Source organism: Tenrec ecaudatus, chromosome 3 (assembly GCF_050624435.1).
Source record: "Tenrec ecaudatus isolate mTenEca1 chromosome 3, mTenEca1.hap1, whole genome shotgun sequence".
Lineage (NCBI taxonomy): Eukaryota > Metazoa > Chordata > Mammalia > Afrosoricida > Tenrecidae > Tenrec > Tenrec ecaudatus.
The window spans coordinates 153,017,344-153,039,727 of NC_134532.1; the positions used below are offsets into that span (position 1 = coordinate 153,017,344).

Sequence of the window (22,384 nt, forward strand, 5' to 3'; positions counted from 1 at the left end):
TAGATTGGGAAAAAAATGAAGTATGCCAGACAAGTGTGTGCCTTCTGGCAATCATAACAAGGAACAGAATACGCTGAAATTTTTTAAATTTGATTTCCCCAGTAACTAACATTATAAAGCACTCAAGGCAGAGAAGCATTAATATCAGTCTCAGGAAACAATTACACAACACTGAACATTAACTGGACATCATGTGCTATGACCAGAATTCAACATGACGAAATGTGCTTTTACAGGCCAGGTGGAATTTCAGGGATATAAGCTCCGGTGTTAGAGAGATTTGAGGAGCTATAAAATAAAGTAGGCAATTTATTGGCTGTGGCTTCTAAAGTGGCAATGGAAGTCTCTAGAAAGAAAGAAAAAATTCCTCCCTTGGGGATGGAAAACAGAAAAGTGGGAGAAGGGAGTGGGTAAGATATGACAAAATAATAATAATTTATGAATTACCAAGGGTTATAAGGGAGGTGGGGAGCGGGTAGGGAGGGGGAAAATGAGGAGCTGATACCAAGGGCTCAAGCAGAAAGCAAATGTTTTGAGAATGATGATGGCAACAAATGTACAAATGTGCTTGACACAATGGATGGATGGATTGTGATAAGAGTTGTAAAAGCCCGTAATAAAATGATTTTTTTAAAAAATTCCGACATGGAGCAGGGCAGAAGTAGTGCTGGTGACATGGCTGAGCAGGGCTTCTCAGAGATTCTGGGGGTGGCTGGTGCTGTGTAGTTCGTTCTGACTCACAGTGACTCGATGTGCAACAGAAAGAGCCACTGCCGCTCCTGCCCCATCTTCACAATTATTCGTATGTCCGAGCCCATTGTTGCAGCCGCTGTCAGTCCATCCTGGGGAGGCGCTTCCTCTTTTTCTGTGCCCTGCACTTTACCAAGCACGATGGCCTTTTCCAGGCACTGGTCTATCTGATAACGTGTCCAGAGTACATGAGAGAACGTCTTGCCATCCTTGCTTCTCCGGAGCATTCTGGCTGTCCTTCTTCCAAGATGGATCTGTGGGTTCTTTTGTCTGTCCGTCTGTGCTACTTTGAGTATTCTGCACCAGCACTGTCATTCAAATGCATCAAAGCTTCTTTGGTCTCCCTTATTCAGTGTACAACTTTCACACACATATAAAGAGGATTGGGTATTCACATGCAAGAAGAGTTTGGTAATCAATCACTAAGAGACCTTTCCTTCCATTCTGTCTCAAAGTTGAGTGATAGAACAAGGGAGAATATATGCGTGTGTGGCTGAAGCAAAATTTTCAAACTCCTTTGGAAATATTATGTCTGTATCTGGTCGGTATATTCTAAATTGAAACTGGAAATTTAGAGCTGATTTACATGGGAGCAACCAGAGATGTAGTGGATTACATGTTGGGCTTCTAATATCAAGGGAAGCAGTTTGAAATCCTCAGCCACCAGGCAGAGGAAAGATGAGGCTTTCGACTCCTGTTAAGTGTTAGTCTCGGACGTCCAAAGGGGGACGTTCTACCCAGTCGAGTCGCTATGAGCCAGAATTGGCTGATGGGAAGTGAGCCAACCGGAGGCTGAGGGGTTCAGGTCCATATTGCTTCACTAAATGAGGGCAGCCTTGAGAACAGGAAGGCAGGATGTGTCGTCAGGTACATGACAGCCGTCCTCTGAAAGAAGGGTTACGTTTGTTTTCTGTGGAGCTCAAGATGCACCAGTCCACCCTGTGCATTGAGACTGTTGAAAGGCCAATTTGTGTTTGTACGAGAAATGCTTTCAGAGATACTAAATTCACTTTCTAGGAAGCACTAAGCCAGCATGCACACAACCACTCGTCAGATATAAAATTAAAACACTGTTCACAGACTAGTCAGAAAAGACCATCTGCTCCCCCTCACGTGCTCATAATGACGAACTGACAGGGGCTCCGTGAGAGAGGTAGGGAGATGGAATCTAATTACATTCACAGTGCCTGGTCTAAGCAAAGGTAGCGAGAGGCTGAGTGTAAGGACTCAGATTATAGAACAAAAATCAAGGAGTCTCTGGAAAATTTAATGTGATCGAGAAAAAAAGGAAAAAGCTAAATGGGCCATGTAAATATTCCATTTGACACCAGACCTCTTTCACCCTTCCCATGTTAGGACGCCCACCTGTACTGCATGGTCTACAATGAGGTCCCGTCTCCCTGGTTTCTGATTCTGTTTGGCCAGTTGGCAGCCAGGAACGATGTTAAGATCAACATATTGATTCTCCAACTCTCCTTAAAGGTTGTCTCTAACCGGCTGAATCTCTCAATGCAAGGTTACCATATATGATGAACTGTGTCTTCCAAAGTATGTTTTGGAATCCTCCCAGGGGTTCACGAGTGGTGCAAATAGTGAAGCGCTCAACTGCTAGCCAAAGCTGTGTGGTTTTAGCCCACCCAGAGGCACTGAAGAAGACAAGCCTGGGCACCAGCTTCTGAAAGGTCCCAGACTTTAAGCTTCAGGAAGCACATGGAGCATCATGAGTCAGAACTGACTCAAAAGCAACTATCAAAAATAACATATATGTGGGTGTCAGGTAATGACCTCTGCGTAATACAATCTCATGTTATGCTGAGACCACACCAGTGTAAGATGTGTTATGAGAAAAGTAGATTAAACACAGGGTCTATCACATAGGGGGAGAGAGCTCCTCTACAAGCCAGGAAGCAAGAGTGGGTCCTGGTTACCAGCAAGAAAGATAGGGCCACGGCCCAGACCCTGTTTGGTCTTAGCCTCTCAACTTGTCGGGAAACAACGTTCTGATCTTTAGAGCCACCATCGGAAGTATTTGTGCTAGAGCTGCATGAGATCACTGACATGACGCTTCTTCCTTGGCTCTCATTCCAGGTTCCAGAAACTGCTCCCTTTCCTTTGGGCCTCAACTGCAAACAAAACTCACTTTTATCGAGTCGATTCTGACCACTGGTGATCCTATCAGGGCAGACCAGAAAGGTTCCTTTGGGTTTCGGAAGCTGTAAATATTTACAGGAACAGAAAACCTCGCTTTCTCCTGCACAATCCCTGGTGGGTTTCAACTGTTGATCTGTGGTCGGCAGCGGAGCACATAAACCACTACCCTACCAGGGAAAATTCACTGTTCCTACTCCTGAGGGTAGCACACTCTGTGGTGATTTCCCTAAACCCTACCATCGCCTTTGAAAACAGCATTTAAGGGATATTAATTGCCATCTAGCCAAACATTCCCTTTACAGGTGAGGTAACCAAAGCCCATAGAGCCAGCTGTCACAGGGGACACAGCTAGTTTACGACAGTGCTGGTGCTCCTGCCTCCTACAGCGAGACTGCACAGCATGGAGCACTCACCTCTACTTGATCAGTTTTCCACGAGTCAACAAACTCTAAAGACCTACACGTGCAATTGTTTAAGCAGCCTCCTGGGCTGTGCTGTATCCATCTGTTACTACTATAAGCAATTACAATCACAGCTCTGGTATTGCAAACAGGTGCAGGTAAATTTGAGCATAAATCACTAGAAGTTTAATTTGGGGGTTAAAGGATCTGTGGGTTTTTAAGTTCGATAAATATTGCTAAATTATTTTTTAGAGGTTAAATCAAGTCACATTTCCATCAATAAAGCATAAAAGTGTCTGTCCCCGCCGTTCATGAATAAAATATGCAATAATTTGAAAAAAATTGAGTACCTCTAGTCTGCATCCAACGTTGTAAGTTGACATGAGGAATAAAAGAGAATTATCAGAGTTTTCAACAAATGTATAGTCTTATTTGACTCAACCTACTGTTTGGGAATGGGAGTACTGTGTCAACTAAAGTAGAATAGTACATAATATATGCAAGGTCAGTATTCACATTCATAGTTTTAGAGCATAGGTCCTCAGACTTATTTGACCTACTGTCCCCTTTTCAGAAAAACCTAATTCCTTATTGCCCCTAACAGTGAAAGACGTTTGTACTATAGCCCATAATCCAGGATAAAGGGCGGGCATGTGCTTTTGCGGCCCTCCTGGATTCCTAAAGGAGGTGGCATCATGGAGGCTTCATCTGCGATGTCCGTACAGGGGAGCAGTTACTGAGTTAACCTGGATTATCTTCACAGAAATAAAAGATTACCTCGTCTATCCCTACCTTAGAGACCAACCTCTTCAATGCTAGCTTAAAAGTAAAGCTATTTGGGCAAACGAGACAGCACAAAGGTGTCACTATGAATTCATGTGCATTATATGTGTGTAGTCTTATTAATTAGCTGAAAGTATGACGTACGTGAGTAAGTGTGTAAGAGGAATCTACAGGCTGAATAAACCCACGCACTTCCACCCTGGCCTTAAGAATCATATATATCATCCGCTCTCTGTTTACAAAATGACTTGACAGGGTGCTGCTTCATGCCATTGGACCAGTCCTGATGCACAGCAGCCTGACAGACTAGAGCTGCCCCCCCAGCTTGCTAGCCGTTCATACGACCACCCTTCCTGTTAGCATCTGAGTGTCAGTCATTGCTCCCTCGGGGTGCCTTATTTCGTATATACAACCTCAAATTATTCTGCTAATCTTCCTTAAAGAAATAACAGCCTATTGTAATCCTCCTTCCACAAGCTGTGGCCTTTCTTAACCTCATGTCTCAATGCCTGACAAATTTCTTGGGCTCTCATAAGAAAAAGAACTTCTTTACATGTAATTAACAATTTTCAATTTGGGAGTTCCTACTAACAGAAAATGATTTCCACAGAGACAGATAAAATCGTCTATTATTCTGAGTATTGAAATTATTCTACCATTCTCAAATTGCAATTGGCGTATGCACAATAAATTCTCCGCCTCCTATGGCTAAATCATACCAGACTTTGGCAGTCAGGGGCCACGCAAGGATGGCAACTCCAAAGTGTCCTTCTTGAGCCAGAAAGTTCAGCACACTTCACTAGCAGGCCTCTGGACACCACCCCTCCCCCTAGCCACCAACTTTTAAAAATTTTTTATTTCAGAAGAAGAATCTGAGTACATCTTTCCCTCTGTAAAAGTAAATGCATTTATGTTAAATTTCATGTCCTTCTAAGCAAAAGAATTTCATCAAGTACGTCTCATTATCTTCTAAAGTTCTTCCATTTCTCCTGCGCAAAACCCGGGAGGAGCGAGTTCCTGAGATGGCAGCCGCACCGCGCAGGTCAGTGGTATAAGTCAGATACAGTCAAGATGTCCTAAGAAATATGACATTCTAAACACTAAGAATTGTAAAGCAAAGTATTATCTCAGTCTCATTCTTCAGATAAAACAACAAAATGCCATTAAGAAAAAGTTGGTTGTATCTTGTAGTCTCTCAAAACCACCACCACCCCCACCACCCCCAGGTTTGAGTTCAAGTTCACCCATACATGCTAATGGGCGACAGGATGTCTGCACAACCTTCCTCAATGATGTGTTTGTCCATACTGCTGCATTTATCATTATGGGATGGACAGCTTGGCTCAAATGACACTCGCACACTTGTACCTGCTCTTCAATTTGCTCCCGAAGGCCACAGCTCAATGACTAAACTACTCATAAGTAAAGCTGACAAGAAATGTAGTAACAACAGCATTCTAGATCAGTATGGAATGAGTTTTTTGCTGTGTAACTGAGCACTATGGATTTAGGTGTTTTTGTTTATTCATGCATTATTAGAGAGAATACAACTATTTTTCCTCCCAGAATAGGCAGAATTATGACAGCATTTATGATAGAATTATGTGAGCAAGATCCTTGGAAGATTTCTTGGAAACTGGACTATAGCTGGGTTTAATACATATGCATATGCATTATTTTTTAAAACGCCCAAAATCATATTGGAAAGTGTTGCGCTACAGGTTCACCGTGCAGTATGGGACAGTTGATCGTTGCCCATACCGTGCACATTCAATGAGAATTATGTAAAACTCGGGTAGTACTTACTGTGGTTGGAAAATAACGACTAGTTTTGAATTTCTTGAGAGCCATGGAAGAGGTGTAAGTGCCCAGGAAGAGGATGAAAGACATGAGGCAGATGTCAGGAACAAAATCACAGTTGTTTCCCACGAGCTTCCCTCCATATTTCACGCACTCCTTCGCCGACAAAGATGTCCAGTCGGTAGTAGTGTTATGGTACTGCAGAAGAAAAACATTAAAACATTATTTTTCCCCTATGGAACCCTGACACAACAAAGGCAGCTTTGAACACTTGACAGGCTCTGTCTACAGGGCTTATCCTACATGCTGCCGTGAAGCAGTCTGAGGACAACCATTCAAGAGGGAAATCTGCCTCAGTGTGAACGGAGTAACAGGTGAGGGAGGGAGGGGCAGGAGGCTGCAGCTATTGAAAAGACAATCAGAAGGGTGGAATCTTAGTTTGAGCTACAGCCTTACAATCACCCATTTGTTCAACAGAAACAATCCATAAAGTCTTTCTTTCCCATCAACCCCCCTGAGAGAAAACGGAGACCCAAGAATAGCCTAAGTCTCAAAATGCTCTGTCCCCTGAAGTAGTTCGTTGGTCAAAAAGTACTTCACGTTCCTAGTGCTCAGATTCTCACACTTCTAGCGATGGTCCTTACTGGTTAATGGCATAAAAATTGGAGTCGGTTTACCCAGGAAGCTCTATTTTTACCTAAATAATTAGATTGAAGATAGAAGCAATTAAATCCTATACACATGTTAATGTCCTCTACTTTTTCTTTTTTAATGATTTCTTTTTAAAAAATCATTTTATACTTTTATCACAATCCATCCATCCATCGTGTCAAGCACTTTTGCACATCTGTTTCCCTCATCATTCTCAAAACATTTGATTTCGACTTGAACCCTTGGTATCAGCTCCTCATTTCTTTCCCTTCTCTGCCTGCTCTTCCCTTCCCCCGTGAACCCTTGATCATTTATAAATTACTATTATTTTATCATGTCTTACACCATCCAATGTCGCCCTTCACCCACTTCGCCGCTGAACATCCCCCAGGGAGGAGTTTATATGTAGAGCCTTGTAATCTGCTCCCCTTTTCATCTTTCCTGTTGACTCTCATTCACCCCCTTACTCACTCCCTCACTCACACACACACTCAGTCACTCACACACTCACTGCCTTGAAGTTGTTTCCGACTCATAGCGACCCTGTAGAGCAGGGTAGAACTGCCCCTATGAATCTCACAGATCACAACTTCCCGAGAATAGGCAGCTTCCTCTTCCTCTGACTCGTTGAATCCAGATAATCAATATAAAACCCGTAGAATCGACTCTGACTCAGAGAGCACCTACACAGGTTTTCTGAGCTAGAGGAGCAGGCAGACTTAGCTTTGTCCCACAGAGCAGGTGTCTCCTACAAACCTGGTGGGCTTGAGCCACCAACCGTAAGGTTAGCAGTTCCCCACTTACCTAGCAAAGTCACCAGGACTCATTGATGATAATTATCAGCATCCATTATTGGAATGTGTGGTGATGCCTTGCAGGCTGTGGAGCTGTCGATGGAATGTTTCTCTCTATGTTACGTGCCCTCGAGGGCACAGGCGAACTTCCCCATGTCCTTCTGTGGCATTACTGCTATCATGTCAGTGCTGTTCTTCTAACAAGTGGCTCCCGATGCTTCGTAAGGAGGAGACTCCTCTAGCTCGGGGCCTGGGCACCTGTCCTCCAGCTGCTCTTAACAGTAGCTCTCAGCTCACCATTCCTTTCTTTGAAGAACAGCCTTTAGGCGCACAGCATGACTGCACATGAAGGGCTGTCCCTTCTGTGGCCAGTTCCTGACCAACACAACTCATAGGAAGCTTTCAGGGCAGAGAAGAACTGCCCCCAGGGTGTCCCAAGACGATACATCTTCACCGAAGATGCGCATCTTCCTACTGAGGCAGGGATGGGTCTAAATGACTTGCCTTTGGGTGGGGAGCCGGGCACTAAACCATCGTGCCACCAGTCCTTCGTGCCCAACAGTAACAGAGTACAAAACTAGGCCTTTGCTCAAAGTGGGAACAACTTTGTGGTCCCCTCTGTGCTCCAGCGCTCCCACAGGGTCACGCTGAAGCTAAAGCTGGCTAAGATGATATCACTGTCCCCATCTGCCTCCCCTTTCTTCAGACCATGCCTGCACTACATGACATGCCGTTTAAATACTCACAGCAGATTCAGCCTCTACAAAGTCTAATGTAGAATCGCCATCTGACGCGAACGACTGATCAGCAGTTCAAAGCCCGAGGACCTCTTTCGAGACATCAGTGTGAAACTCTGAAGCTGTGTCCCTAGGATCGTCAGCCCTCTCAGTCACTGGAGCTGAGAGATGGACACGTGCCCTCGGCCTGTCCATTTCCAGGGACGGACAGCTTCCTGGTGGTTCAATACCCCTGTCAGCACAACTTCTGCAGCTACCCTCTTTTTAGTGATATTTGAGCCTGTAACTACTTATCTATTACCCGAGCTTCCTTTGCTGTTCAGAGAGCTTGCTTGTGCACTACTTAGGACTATTTCCTGGAGAGACATTTTCAAAATCTTATTTGTCTAAATGGATGCCAGTGAGGTAATGGGTAAAGGGGTAAGGGCTGGGTTTCTCAGCTTGGGTATATCTCAACTATCCACAACCCTATTCTTCCAGGCTCACAGACAGTGGATATGCAATGTGCTGAGAGAAGAATGATTGCTGATGCCTGTGAAATAATTCTGAAAATAAATTACCCTTGTCATTCATAGGCAAGAGTTCTAGCTCACATCAAACATACCATTAACATTCTTTACCATCCAATCAATTATTTTGATGTGAGTACTCTAGTCAGAAAAATAAGATAACTCTATCTTTGGCCAGATAGAGTTCAAATTTTTATAGAGTTCAAAAGATAAAGGACTTATGAGTACACTTTTCCAAATAGGTAACTTACATTAAAACAATCCCAATGGGCAAGTGTATTTATTGCCGTGCAGACTCAGGTCGAGGTGAAACTGCACAGATGCACATGAAAACATAGCTGTGATTTCTTGCTTACATAAACTTAAGAAGGTCAATATTCATCATTTTTAAGCCTCAAAGGATTTTTCATATATAGTAATGTACAGAAAATTCAGCTTCAAAATACTATGATTCACAAAGAATTTAAGAAACTTCTGTCACCATTTACATCTCAGACTGAGATTCGCAGTATATATTATCTCTCAAGATACAAAGTTTCTTTGTCTACACCTTCATAAATGCCCTTTGACTCCTAGCTCTTTCCTCCATCTCCCTTGACTTTCCTCCTGCCCTACTACCATGCTCTGTCCCCACCTGGGCTGGAGTATACCTCTTCTCTACGCAACCTTACCCTTGATCATTCCCCACCAGGCCTGCCATTCCCCTCTCTCTACCATTTGGGGTCCCATGTTGTTCCCTTGTCCCTGTGTTTGTTAACCCCACTTCCTTACGCCCCCCTACCCCCACCCAAAGTCCCCCCCCCCACCAAACTGTCGGTCCCATTGTTTTTCCTCCAGATAGTTCATCCAGCCTGTCCTATTCAGACACACCCGTGGAGACACTAACATGCATGAAAAGAAAACCCAGGAAAACAAAGCAACAGTATACAACCAGACAACAAAACAACAATAAACCACTGACAAAGGACAAAACAGAACACTTCACAAGAGAAAAGCTTGTAGTTAGTTCAGGGATCGTTTGCTGGCCCTTAGGAGCGCTTTCCAGTCCAGTCTGTTGGGGCACCACGCCCTGGCCCCAAAGTCCACTTTCAGCATTCCCTGGGGACCTTGCCACTCCATTTCCTTGCTGTTCTGCTGCACTCCCCCAGTGCTTCGCATCAGTGTGGTGGGATCAGTTCTGGTGCAATTCCCACTCTGTGTCTCCGGTGCTGTCCCCTGTATCGCCCTTAGTCACTGAGTGGCATCATTTCTCATAGTGGGGCCAGCCATGTTGTTCTCTGTGGACTGGCTGCTCTACTTAGGAACTCTATGATGCTCACTCTCCCGACACAACGGCAGGAGCCAAAGTGGGTGAACAAGTAAATGTGGTGAAGAAAGCTGATGGTGCCCGGCTATCAAAAGAGATAGTGACTGGGGTCTTAAAGGCTTGAAGATAAACGAGCGGCCATCTAGCTCAGAAGCAACAAAGTCCACGTGGAAGAACACACCAGCCTGTGTGGTCGAGTGGTCCCGAAGGGATCAGTTACCAGGCATCAAAGAACAAAAAAATCATATCATTGACTGCACACCTCCATGATAGGATCGCTGAAGACAAATGGGTGCATAAGCAAATGTGGTGAAGAAAGCTGATAGTGCCCGGCTATCAAAAGAGATAGTGTCTGGGGTCTTAAAGGCTTGAAGGTGAACAAGCGGCCATCTAGCTCAGAAGCAAAAAAGCCCACATGGAAGAAGCACACCAGCCAGTGCGATCACGAGGTGCCAAAGGGACCAGGTATAAGGCATCATGCAAAAAAAAAAGATATATGTGTGTATATGTATATATATGTGTGTATGTATATGTATATGTGTGTGTGTATGTATGTATGTATGTATGTATATATATATATATATATATATATATATATATATATATACCATATTGAATGAAGGGGGAAGGGCAGAGTGGAGACCCAAGGCCCAAGTGTCGGCCAATGGAGATGCCCTCACAGAGGGGTTCAGGAGAGGAGATGGGTCAATTAGGCTGCGAGGTAGTACCGATGAAGAACACAGCTTTCCCCCAGATCCTGGATGCTTCCTCCCCCCAACTACCATCATCCGAATTCTACCTTGCAGGGCTGGATAGGGCAGAGGTTGTACACTGGTACATATGAGGGCTGGAGGCACAGGGAATCTAGGGTGGATGATACCTTCAGGACCAAGGATGTGAGGGACGATGCTGGGAGAGTGGAGGGTGAGTGGGTTGGAAAGGGGGAACTGATTTCAAGGACCCACATGTGACCTCCTTCCTGGGAGAGCGACGGCAGGGAAAGGGGGGAAGGGAGACTCCGGATAGGGCAAGATATGACAAAATAACGATGTATAAATTACCAAGGGCACATAAGGGAGGGGGGAGCAGGGAGGGAGGGGAAAGAAAAAGAGGACCTGATGCAAAGGACTTAAGTGGAGAGCAAATGTTTTGAGAATGATTGGGGCAGGGAATGTATGGATGTGCTTTATACAATTGATGTATGTATATGTATGGATTGTGATAAGAGTTGGATGAGTCCCTAATAAAATTTTTTAAAAAAGAAAAGAAAATGATTAGGGCAAAGAATGTATAGATGTGCTTTATACAATTGATGTATGTATATGTATGGATTGTGATAAGAGTTGTATGAGCCCCTAATAAAATGTTTTAAAAAAAAAGATACAAAGTTTCCTCCTCCTGTAAAACTTAAACCCTATATGATTAGCAATTCTATTAAGACATCATTGAACAGACATCTATACCATTTGTTTCATTTTAATGTTATTATTGCATATAAGCTAATATCAGTTAGATTTTGATACCATAAAACTCCCTATAAGATCCAAACTATGGACAAACTATGCATTAGCATTAATAGCTGACCTATTATTGAAACACATACGTAAATATGAAAAGTGAGATGTTATATAATCAACTGATAATTTAATCCCCACAGACATGGAGCCCTGTCGGGGAAAAGATGCGCAAGTAAACCGAACAGAGGCAACGAGAGAAAGCCACCATCTAAAAGGGGATCCGCCTCTCCACAATGCAGGACACCCTGTCGGTGGCTGACAAAGAGAAAGACAGAGATTCTCCTTGTTCCCTACACCGTCCTGGTGAACAGGGATGCGTGCGAACAGGCCACGGTCTCACACACCCGGAGAGCACTTACACGACTGCACATTCTCAGGGTTAGAAAATATACTCTGAAATGAAAAACAGAGCAGTCGAGAGCAACCTGCCACAGGTGAAGCAATGAAAGGACACCAAAACCAAAACAAAACCACCATGCAGAGACACTCCTGATGGCTGACAGCGCAGGTTCGGGAACACCCATTATCCCCTATAATCCCTGCGCAACCCAGGAGAAGCCAATCCCTACCCACGCATCCCCAGCAGTGGCTGCATCCCCATGCACACACCCGTAAGGCAGTAGACTATAAAGCAGGAATAAGTCTGGGGAGTGATCCTAATTACACACTGTCAGAAGTGAACAGGGTGATTTTACAAAGCTGTGCGACGTTTCCTAGTGGCCCACAAAGTCCGGGCGATCCAAGGACTGGCGAGTTCTCATCCAGCAGAAGCTGCCCTCCCATGGCCTGCCCTGGGGCTAGAGAATACAGGATGAAGGAGACTGCAAATGCGCTGGGCGCACCTGCCATGTGTGTGGGCTTGAAAACTGCACATGGAAGAATAGACCATGCGCATGGAAAAGAAGAGTTAAAATTCTGAAAATATCAACACTATGGAAATATCTATAAATAGAATGCAATCTTGATCCATATCCCAACATCACTCTCTAAAGAAGTGGAAAATGAATGACTATCTTCGATAGAAAGGACCGAGACTTGGGATAAGCAACGTTTACTAAAGAGGAGTCGAGTGGGAAGCCGCTCACTTCTTAATCTCAAAACCCACAGCAGCCAGGGTCGTCAAACCAGCTTGGTACTAGTACAATAAGCTAGTACATAAACCAGCGGAATGGAATTCAGAACCCCTAAGTCAACCCAGCCATCTGATGGATTTGACACCTGATTTTTTTATACTAATGATAAAAATAAGCTAAATGCAGAAGAGAGAGTTTCTTCAAAAAACAGTATGAACAAAATTGGATCTCCATTTGCAGAAAAGTGAACTGGGACTCACACTTCACTCCAAATACAAAGATGAGCTCCAGGTGGATTAAGAACCGTCATGTGAAAGCCAGTACTAAATGATCACCAAGCAAAAACGAGGGGCCGACTTAGTACAGTATAAGCACAGCATCAAACAGAGACAACATAGGTCGCTGGTGTCTCCTAAACATCAGAGCTACTGTCAAAATGTTTCATCAGAAGAATAAACGAGAACCCACAGACAAGGACACATGCAATGATTATATTGTATATCACACGTTTCTGGTCTGGCAAACTGTTATATTTATGACTTCAGGAATACCATTTTAAATAGTGATTGATAGATTGTAGGTGATTCTGGTTTTGATCATGCTAATGTTCATACTGTGACAAGTCAGAAAAGGCAAAGTTATATAAATGATTCTTCCCACATTCATGCATTATCTGAGGAATGTACTTTGAAAGCAAGACTTAACACGTATGAAAAGTACAGCCTGGGAAAATCCGCTCAGACTTCAACGCTGTTCTACAGCCAGTCAACGAAAAAAGTGACTTCCCTCTCCAGTGCCACTGCACCTGTGTCACTGACACTTAGCTAGCCATAAAGGAGTGTCATAAAGATCAACGTGGCCAGAACTCTGGGCAATGCTTTAAAGTGAACATGATTCTTAAGATGCAAACCACTCAGACAGACAGCAGCATAATAAATCCCGGTAGAAATTTACAGCCAAATAAGGCTGGATCCCCAAAGACTAAGTATTAGAGATATATCCCGAGGAGACATCAAGTGACATCAAGAACAACAAGAACAAAATCAAGAGCCCCATAAAAATCATGTTGTAAGCATGATTTCCACCAATTTGCCTATCATTTTTATCTAGATCACAAAATTAAAATAAAACTTTCAAGGTGGATTGTAAAAGGAAGAATATAGGATGCATTTTAACTTAAGTTAAAGAATAATATTCTTTGTGTAAGCCTGTCTCATGCAATCTTTGGGACATATTTAAAGATGATCTGGTATCAGCAGAACTTTCATATTCGGAAGACAGCAGAAAGGAAAGTAGCCAGCAGGTCAGGAAGATGAATAAAAAGTGGCAGGGAAAGCAACAAAAACCAGCAGGTAGGAGACTCAAAGGGACAAAATAAGATTTATGTTTCCTTCTGTCCTAGTGGAAAGAAAGAGGCACCGCACAGAGAGAGTATGATGAAAGGGGCTGATAAGGAAGGCTCAGGTAGGAAGATAATATTTGAAAACGGCAACAAATGTACAAGTCAGCTTGATGTAATTGATTTGTGGATTGTTATAATATCTATAAGATACTAAAAATTATGGAATGTTCCGCACGTTGACGTGTCAGCAATGACTAGGGGATGGAATGAAGCCGACCTTGGTGTAACAGGAAAGAAGGCATACAATTTAAAGGCGGACTAAGTGGCCACAGGTCTGCCCAAGTGAATTTCATAAGGAGACTTTAGTCTATTTGTCTGGAACCCATTTTCAAGAGAATTACTTTGCTTTTAAAAAGTGGATCTGTTAATAGTTCTTAAAAATAGAATGCATATTGGTGGATTTAACTTAAAATTTAAGGTTGTGAGCCTCTAACCCAAGATACAACAATTGGTTTCTACCAGCCTGGAGCACTTGAGGAAACAGGAGATGCAGAAATGAGAGAAAGGGGGTTGGAAAGGGGGAACCGATTACAAGGATCTACATGTGACCTTGTCACTGGGGGATGGACAACAGAAAAGGGGGTGAAGGGAGACGTCTCATAGGGAAAGATATGACAAAATAATAATCTTTAAATTATCAAGGGCACATGAGGGAGGGGGGAAGGGGAGGGAAGGGGAAAAAAAGAGGACCTGATGCAAAGGGCTTAAGTGGAGAGCAAATGCTTTGAGAGTGATTAGGGCAAAGAATGTACGGATGTGCTTTATACAATTGATGTATGTATATGTATGGATTGTGATAAGAGTTGTATGAGCCCCTAATAAAATGTTTAATAAAAAATAAAATCAGGGGGGAAAAAAGAAATGAGACAAAGAATCAGACAGGAGCTCTAGTTGCCGCTAATGATTACCACCGTTGCCATGAGACCCGGACTGGATGGTGCCTGGTACCAAGCTTTAATGTCTTGACCTGAGACTAAATAGAGAAGCCTAATCAAAAGAGAAAATGTGGATCACAATAAGAAATCTCATAGAACTCAGACTTGTTATACTCAATAAGTCTGGAGAAATACCCAAAGCTGTTGTGATGAGAGTTTGTGAGGCTGAAATGGAAACTATAGGCTCAAGTCATCTTCAAAGTAAACAACAACTGAGTCAAATTATCAATGAACGTTTACCTTGAGCATTGTGCTCTTTTAAAGAATTACCTGTCTGAAATCATGTTGATGTGAGAACTCTAAAATACATAGGAGTAATTCATAGTCATATTTTAATAGTCAATGGTGGCGAAAAACATGCCACTGAGAAACCATTGGTGTCAAACTGTGCATGCTAAAATTCAAGTGTTAAGGATATGCCTGAGCTGCTGTGTATATTTTCCATCAAAAGGAAATATTTTTTAAACATAATTACTAAAGCATCTTCCCCAAAGAAAAGAGTAGGGAATACACGTGGCAACATGAATGTTTATAATCACTGAAGCTAGCTGATGCCACAGGGAGGGTCGTTTTAAAAAGTGTATTCTCATGTTTTAAAAACATTATATATGGATGTGCATGTGTGTGAATGTATAGAGATATACATATGTACTCTTGAATAAGATTTACAGACAGGGAATTTTCTCAATGGGAGAAATTCAGAAGAATGCTATACACAATGGTATTCAACGTTCCATGAAAATGAATATTAGATCCTAGAATCCCCCTGAAGAAACTTCAAATCCAAATACATCTTCTTCCATGTCTGACTGTCAAGCAGATTTTATGTTAATGTGATAATTCTTAGTCTCATTATTAACTGAATCCTCATATAGACATGGGACCCTTTTCTGGGTAATATAATATGCAATAAATAAAATTTACATTATTCTCCTTGTGTAGTGGACAGTAAAATATGTGCCTATATATATGTATACATACACTCACATACATACATGTGTATATGAGAGCAATACAATAAATAAAAGTCTTGTGGCCAAGTACTCAACATTCAGTAGCTTGTGCTTTCTTTTAGGTTTATTTCTCTTAGTAGATGAGCCAGATTCGCAATCTTGCTTTATAATTTACAGCATGTATTTGAGCTATAGCTGCCTGTGTTTATATGAATCATTTTGAAATATCAAAACTATGATTAAAATGTAGAACACTGCAAGAGACCGTGACATCATTCCCACCCACATCATGAAAACAAGCTGGATACACTGCAAAAATGGTAGTTAAAAAAATCAGAGTGACAAAGAAGGAAAGATACCTAAATAAATAAAATTCCAAGAAGCGCCAAGTGCTCGGTAGGAGTAAACGCTCCTGGCTGCTTCATCCCTGGCAGAGCAGCAGGAGAAAGAACCACTACAGAGAGAGCAAAGAAGAAAGAAACCAAATCTTTATCAAAACTTTAATAGTTTCATGCAGACCAGAATGACAGCTTAGAACTTATTGACATCACGGGCATAGAACCAGCCTACATTTCCCCACCAACAGTGGCCACTCATAAAGGTACACAGGGACCTCCCAAGGAAGTTCACACACATGATGAAGGAATAAAAAGTGTGTCATCTATGGAAAACCCGGCAAGAGTGAAAGAGATCAAGACACAACAATTCTAATAAAGAACAGAAATCATAACACGCTGCCAGTTTATTTTAAAGTAAGGTTATTCCAGAGTTTGCATGTCTGCCTGGAGCCTTGTGTGGTCACAGCAATTCAGTGCTCCACTTCAAGCTGTTCAGCTGGCAGATCAAACCCACTCAGGCACTGAGGAAGAGCGACCAGGCCTGGCAAGCTCTTCTGAAAGGTCAAAGTCATTGAAAACCCCATCTCCACTCTGACCTCATCTGTAACACATGGGACCACTAGGAGTCAGAATCAATGACTGAAGCTTTGCTTACAAGCTCTAAGGCTCAAATTGTCCCGTTTTCTCCACCTACAGAGAAACCCTACCACCAGGAACAAGAAAGCTTGCCTTCAAGCTAATGAAAAATCAAGCTCTGTTTCTCTTTCTGAGAGGATATTCTCAGGGCCAGGTGAGAAAAAAAAGCTTGATAGGTGTCCAGTCTGCATGCCACCCTCACAGCACCCTCTCCCATGATCTGATTATGGCTCAAATGAAAAAGCCGATTCCATCTTGATGATGGCCCCCCAGGGAGGGGCCAGGGGACCGGACAGGCATGACCGGAGGCCTCAGTAGTCTATCACAAATGAAGCAGTGGCTTCCAATTTCTTCCCTCACTGCATCTTCTGTGTTATGAAGGCACTGTGTCCTGATAGAAAGGTAGTAACACCCAAACAACGAATTGCAGGACATAGCACCTGCCGAGAGATATTTGCAGCCCCTATGCTAAATCCCTCCCTCCTTTTAAGCTGACACTATGGCATAGAGAGATGAAGTAGGCATTTTATCACTATTTTCAGTTGGGGAACTGAAAAGGCTCAACTGAGCAGTGGAACCATGGGTTTGAAACAAGGCAGTCTGAAACCACAACTCCGTGTCTTAACAACAACAGGCTACTTCAATCCTCCAAGAATGAAAATTGGGCCGCCTTTGGAGTTACCAAGTCCCTTGGTTTTATTATCTATTGGTGGAAGGTGTATTACATTTTAAAGATTCTATTTTAACTATAAAATAGAGGTAACATCAAATTAGCACACCATTTCAAAATGAGAGTTAGACCATAGAAGGAGCATGACACCTAGTAGGTACTCAGTAAGTGGTACTTATTATTGAGGGAAATAAACCACATTACCGCTTTAATGCTCATTTCCAAATCATCTAACTGCATATGTAAAATATACATATAGACATAGATATGTACAAAAATAAGAAAAATTAAATAAAAGTCATCCCTTCATAATTACATACATATTTCTAACACACACCACATGTATCATGCTTGGTAAAGTACATTCTCAACCAAAAGGGTTGACACAATAGATGTAACAATGGCCTCAAACATAACAACTGTGAGAATGACATAGAAGGCAGAGTTTTATTTTATTGATGACACTGGACAATAAAACATACATATATATGTATACACACATATGTGTAATACACACACATAAACATTTATATATGTATGTGAGTGCATGCATATATGTGTGTATGTATATATATATATATTCTTTTCTTAGTACTGCTGAAGATAGCACTTTAACCTTTTAAATAAGGTGCATTATTGGTGCATACATGATAGGACTGCTGTCCTGGAGTATAAAGGATTCCAAAAAAACCAAGCAATCATACATTTCTACGCAAAGCATTGGTCTAGGAGGACACTAGACTTTGGTTCATATCTTTGTTCTACTAATGTATGGCTATATGGCCTGACGAGAAAAGTCATGTACCTCTGGAAGCTTCAGTTTTTCTCATAGATAAAAATAAGGTAAATATCCCTGGTAAATAAAAATCCAAACCACACTTGTTACTGTTTAGTTGACTATCACTCATAATAGCTCTACAGGACAGAGTAGAACTAGTTCCAAATCTTTGGAAATCTTTAAGGAAGCATATTGTCACGTCTTTTTTCAATGGAGTAGCTGGTGGATTCAAATGGCCAACCTGTCAGTAAACAGTTGAGCACTTAAGTACTATACACACTAACTCCCTAAATATGTGTGGTAGGTTTTGTTATTGAATGTATATTTAAAATGATGCTGTTCTCATATCTATATATTAAGAATTAAGGTTGCAGATGGACATTGGGTCTCGACTCAAGTACTCTATCAACATAAGAACACTTTGTTCTAACAATCCGGTATTCTATGATGCTCATCTTCCCAACATGATCGCTGAAGACAAAATGGGTGCATAAGCAAATGTGATGAAGAAAGATGATGGTGCCCTCCTATCAAAAGATACAGTCTCTGGGGTCTTAAAGGCTTTAAGATAAACAAGCGGCCATCTAGCTCAGAAGCAACAAAGACCACATAGAAGATGCACACCAGCCTGTGGGATCAAGCGGTGTCCATTGGATTAGGTATCCGGCAGCTAAGACCCAGAACAAAATCATACCCAATGTGAATTGGGTGGGGGTGGGGTAGCATGGATTGGAGACCCAATGGCCATCTGTAGACAATTGGACATCCCCTCACAGAGGGGTCACAGGGAAGAGTTGAGTCAGTCAGGGTGCAGTATAGCACTGATGAAACACACAACTTTCCTCTAGTTCTTCGGTGCGTCCTTCCCCCCACTATCATGACCTCAATTCTACCTTACAAATTGAATTAGACCAGAATGTGCACACTGCTACAGATAAGAACCCACCACACAGGGAATCCAGGGTAGACAAACCCCTCAAGGCCAACAATGAGAGTAAAGATACCAGGAGGATTAGGGGAAGGTGGGGCGAGAAAGGGGGAATCGATCACAAGGATCAATCTAGAACCCCCTCCCAGGGGGATGAATAATGGAAAAGTGGGTGAGGGGAAATGGAGGATGATGTAAGATATGAAAATAATAATCTATGACTTATCAAGGGCTCATGGGGGAGGGCAGGTGGGGAATGTGGGAGAAGAAATGGGGAGCTAATATCAGGGGCTCAAGTGGGAAGAGAATGCTTTGAAAATGATGATGGTGACATATGTGCAAATGTGCTTGACACACTGGATAAATGTATGGATTGAGATAAGAGCAGTAAGAGCCCCAATTAAAGTATGGAAATAAATATATAAATAAATGGAGGTGGGGGGATGATGCTGTTCTTGCTCTGTGCCCTGAAGTCCACTCTGACTCAGTGACCCTATGCACAACAGAGCGAAACACTGCCCACTCCCTGCACATCCTCACAGCTGTTATGACGCTGGGATCCACTGCTGCTGCCACCATCATCACCTCTTTGAGTGCCTTCCTTTTTGGCTCACCTTCAATGTAACGTGCCATGATGTCCTTTCCCAGGACTGGTCTGTCCTGATAACATCCCGAGTATGTGAAATGAAACCTCACCATCCTTGATTCTAAGGGGCACCCTGGCCATATGTCTTCCAAGGCAGAGATGTTTGTTCTACTGGAAGTCCATGGTACTTTCAATATTTCACCAGTACCATAGCTCCAAGTGGATGGTAATGATTACAATGGCCATAAAACAGATGCTCTCTAGGAGATGCTCCGATGGTAGTGTCTCTATGTCCTTGGTCATATTAGAAGTCAACCAGAACTTCCATTTGTTTTTCATGAATTTTATTGACAGAATGCTCTTATATCTTATAATTGATATGCGTAATTACATATCCATTACTGAAATCTCTTCCAGAACTTGCCTAAATATAGTGCTTAAAAATTCATTAATTTTAAAGCTTTCCTTGATTAGTAGCTAAAAGAATTAAGTTAGGAAACATCCCTTTTTAAATAAGTAAATGTGAATGTTTTATTAATTTTTATTATAAATTAACATATGGTTTTCCTGGTTTATTTTTGTGTGTGCTGAATTTAACTAAAATATTTTAATATCTAAAAGGATTTCATTTTCTACTGAATCTAATATGATCGAGTCCTACTAGGCAAAAACCAATCTGGCTGAAACATTAAAAATGGAACTCTCTTTAAAATATGTGGTTTTTAAAACATATCTACTCTCTTAAGCACACACATACATGCATATACTCTCTTAAAATACACAAACAAATGGAAGAAATAGAGAGGTTTGAAGAAGGTCAGAGAAAATTCTGGTTGGCAAGAAGACCAGAGAACCTGAAATGTGAAAACAAAAGAGAAGCAGGGGCAAGTCAGAGTTGCCCGGGAGAGATGCACACATCATCTGTGAGAAGGGTTGGGTGGGCACTCATTACATGCTATCTGCAGAAGCGTTCTGGCCCCTGAGAGACGGGCACTCTATCAATACAAGGTACTATGGTTTCTGCCTTTAAAAGAGAGTGACTGCTCTTCTTTGGTAAGCGTCCCCTTTAGTGTAGAATCAACACAACTGGAAGTCTGCAACACCAAGTGTCCTTCCAGCATGAGACTCGCCAGGTGAAGCAGTTCATTTTTAGAGCACAGTTGTGTCTTCCTAAAGATCCTGGCCGCAAGCCATGGGAAGGGGTCCCTTTCTAAGTGACCTTACAATCACCCCGAATCAAGAGCACACAGCACCATGAGGTGAGTCAGAAGCCCTCACTGTACTGGAAGCAGGGAGGACACCTGCTCGACTTCCAACACCTCCCATTTGCCATTGTGAAAATATTTAAGGATCGCAGTTAATAGAACACAGGAGGTAAATTCCTAAAAAGTGTCTCATGTTGTATTATTTGCTTTATTTTTTTAAAGGGGCAATAATGCTGGACTACAACAAAGGGAAAAAGCTTTAATTTGTTTTCTGTCCATGTCTATCAATTATTTTAAAATACATGCTATACCAGGGTGGCTAGGTAGTAGAATGCATCATATTATGAGTGTTAAAACTATAATACACATGCTACAGGTGGCTTGAAACATACAATCACTTACCATATCAGTAGAAGAAACAGTTGGTAAACCTTCCAGGGCCGCTGTGGTATCATTAGCTATTGAGATATTAACTGTAAAAACAAGATAATTTTGACTGTAAAAACAGAATAGAATCTGAATATTTAAGTACCCGCTCACTGTCATCAGGTTGATTCTGACTCATAGTGACTGCATAGGGATTCTTAGACTCGTCAGTCTTTCCAGGAGCAACAAGCCTCATTCGTCTCTGTAGAGCACCTGGTGAATTTGAACCACTAACCATGTAGTTCGTGGTGCGATGCCTATTTTACATCCCTCCCTGGGCTCCTTTAAGGAGGTGTCTAAAAAGGCAGCAGAACTAGTCATTAAAATGTCTTCAATAGCAGGAATTCATCCACGGTTCAATTATTGTATTGTATTTATCTTTTAGCAAGATAAAATCATGAAATATTTGAACACATTTTATCTATTGCACACTGATATGACAAAGGAGAATACAAAATATTAGTTGAGATTAAAATTTATCTCCCAGTTTCAAAAGCACAGCAAAACAAGACTTTCCAGTTAAAAAAGGAACTCAATATATTTAGACTGTTAATAATTGAATTAAGTTGATCCCTGGCTTCATTTCACAAAGCAGGCTACCAGATTTGTAATTTGTATTATGGCTGCCTATGAGAACAAGCATTTTTTCTTTGTAATATGTATAATAACATAAAAGTGCTATATAGACAATATAGATATAATAAGGATGATTATTTTATCTATTGAGAAAAAATTAGTCAAATAATTTGGCATAATTTGTAGATTTAAGATGTCACTCCAATTTATTTATTAAATCAATCGTTCTCTTGGAAATACTTCACTAGATTTCCTTTAATTAACTGAGATTTTAAAACAAATATAAAACATTCTATAATCTAAGCATTTTCTCTTACCAGATAAGTCTTAGTCCTATTTTGTGAAGTTTCATTGTACAATTTCTACTCAGAAAATACCTCTAGTTTATAAGGATATTGTGAAATCAGACTCCTCACCCTGATGTTTTTGAGGATCACATGGTTCAGTTAAACATTCAGTTGTTTGGGGTATTTTAAAAT

General features: G+C 41.8%; 1 protein-coding gene across 2 annotated transcripts in view; it reads right to left on the reverse strand.

The window, feature by feature from the left end:
* The window catches only part of SLC4A4 (solute carrier family 4 member 4), a 343,893-nt gene that overhangs the window by 55,720 nt on the left and 265,789 nt on the right, over positions 1 to 22,384 (reverse strand). For both annotated transcript variants that reach the window (XM_075544222.1, XM_075544221.1), the window contains exons 14-15: positions 21,306 to 21,376; positions 5,892 to 6,083 (exon numbers count right to left, since the gene is read on the reverse strand). In XM_075544222.1, coding sequence (XP_075400337.1) covers positions 5,892 to 6,083; positions 21,306 to 21,376 — 263 coding nt within the window. The remainder of the gene's footprint in view (positions 1 to 5,891; positions 6,084 to 21,305; positions 21,377 to 22,384) is intronic.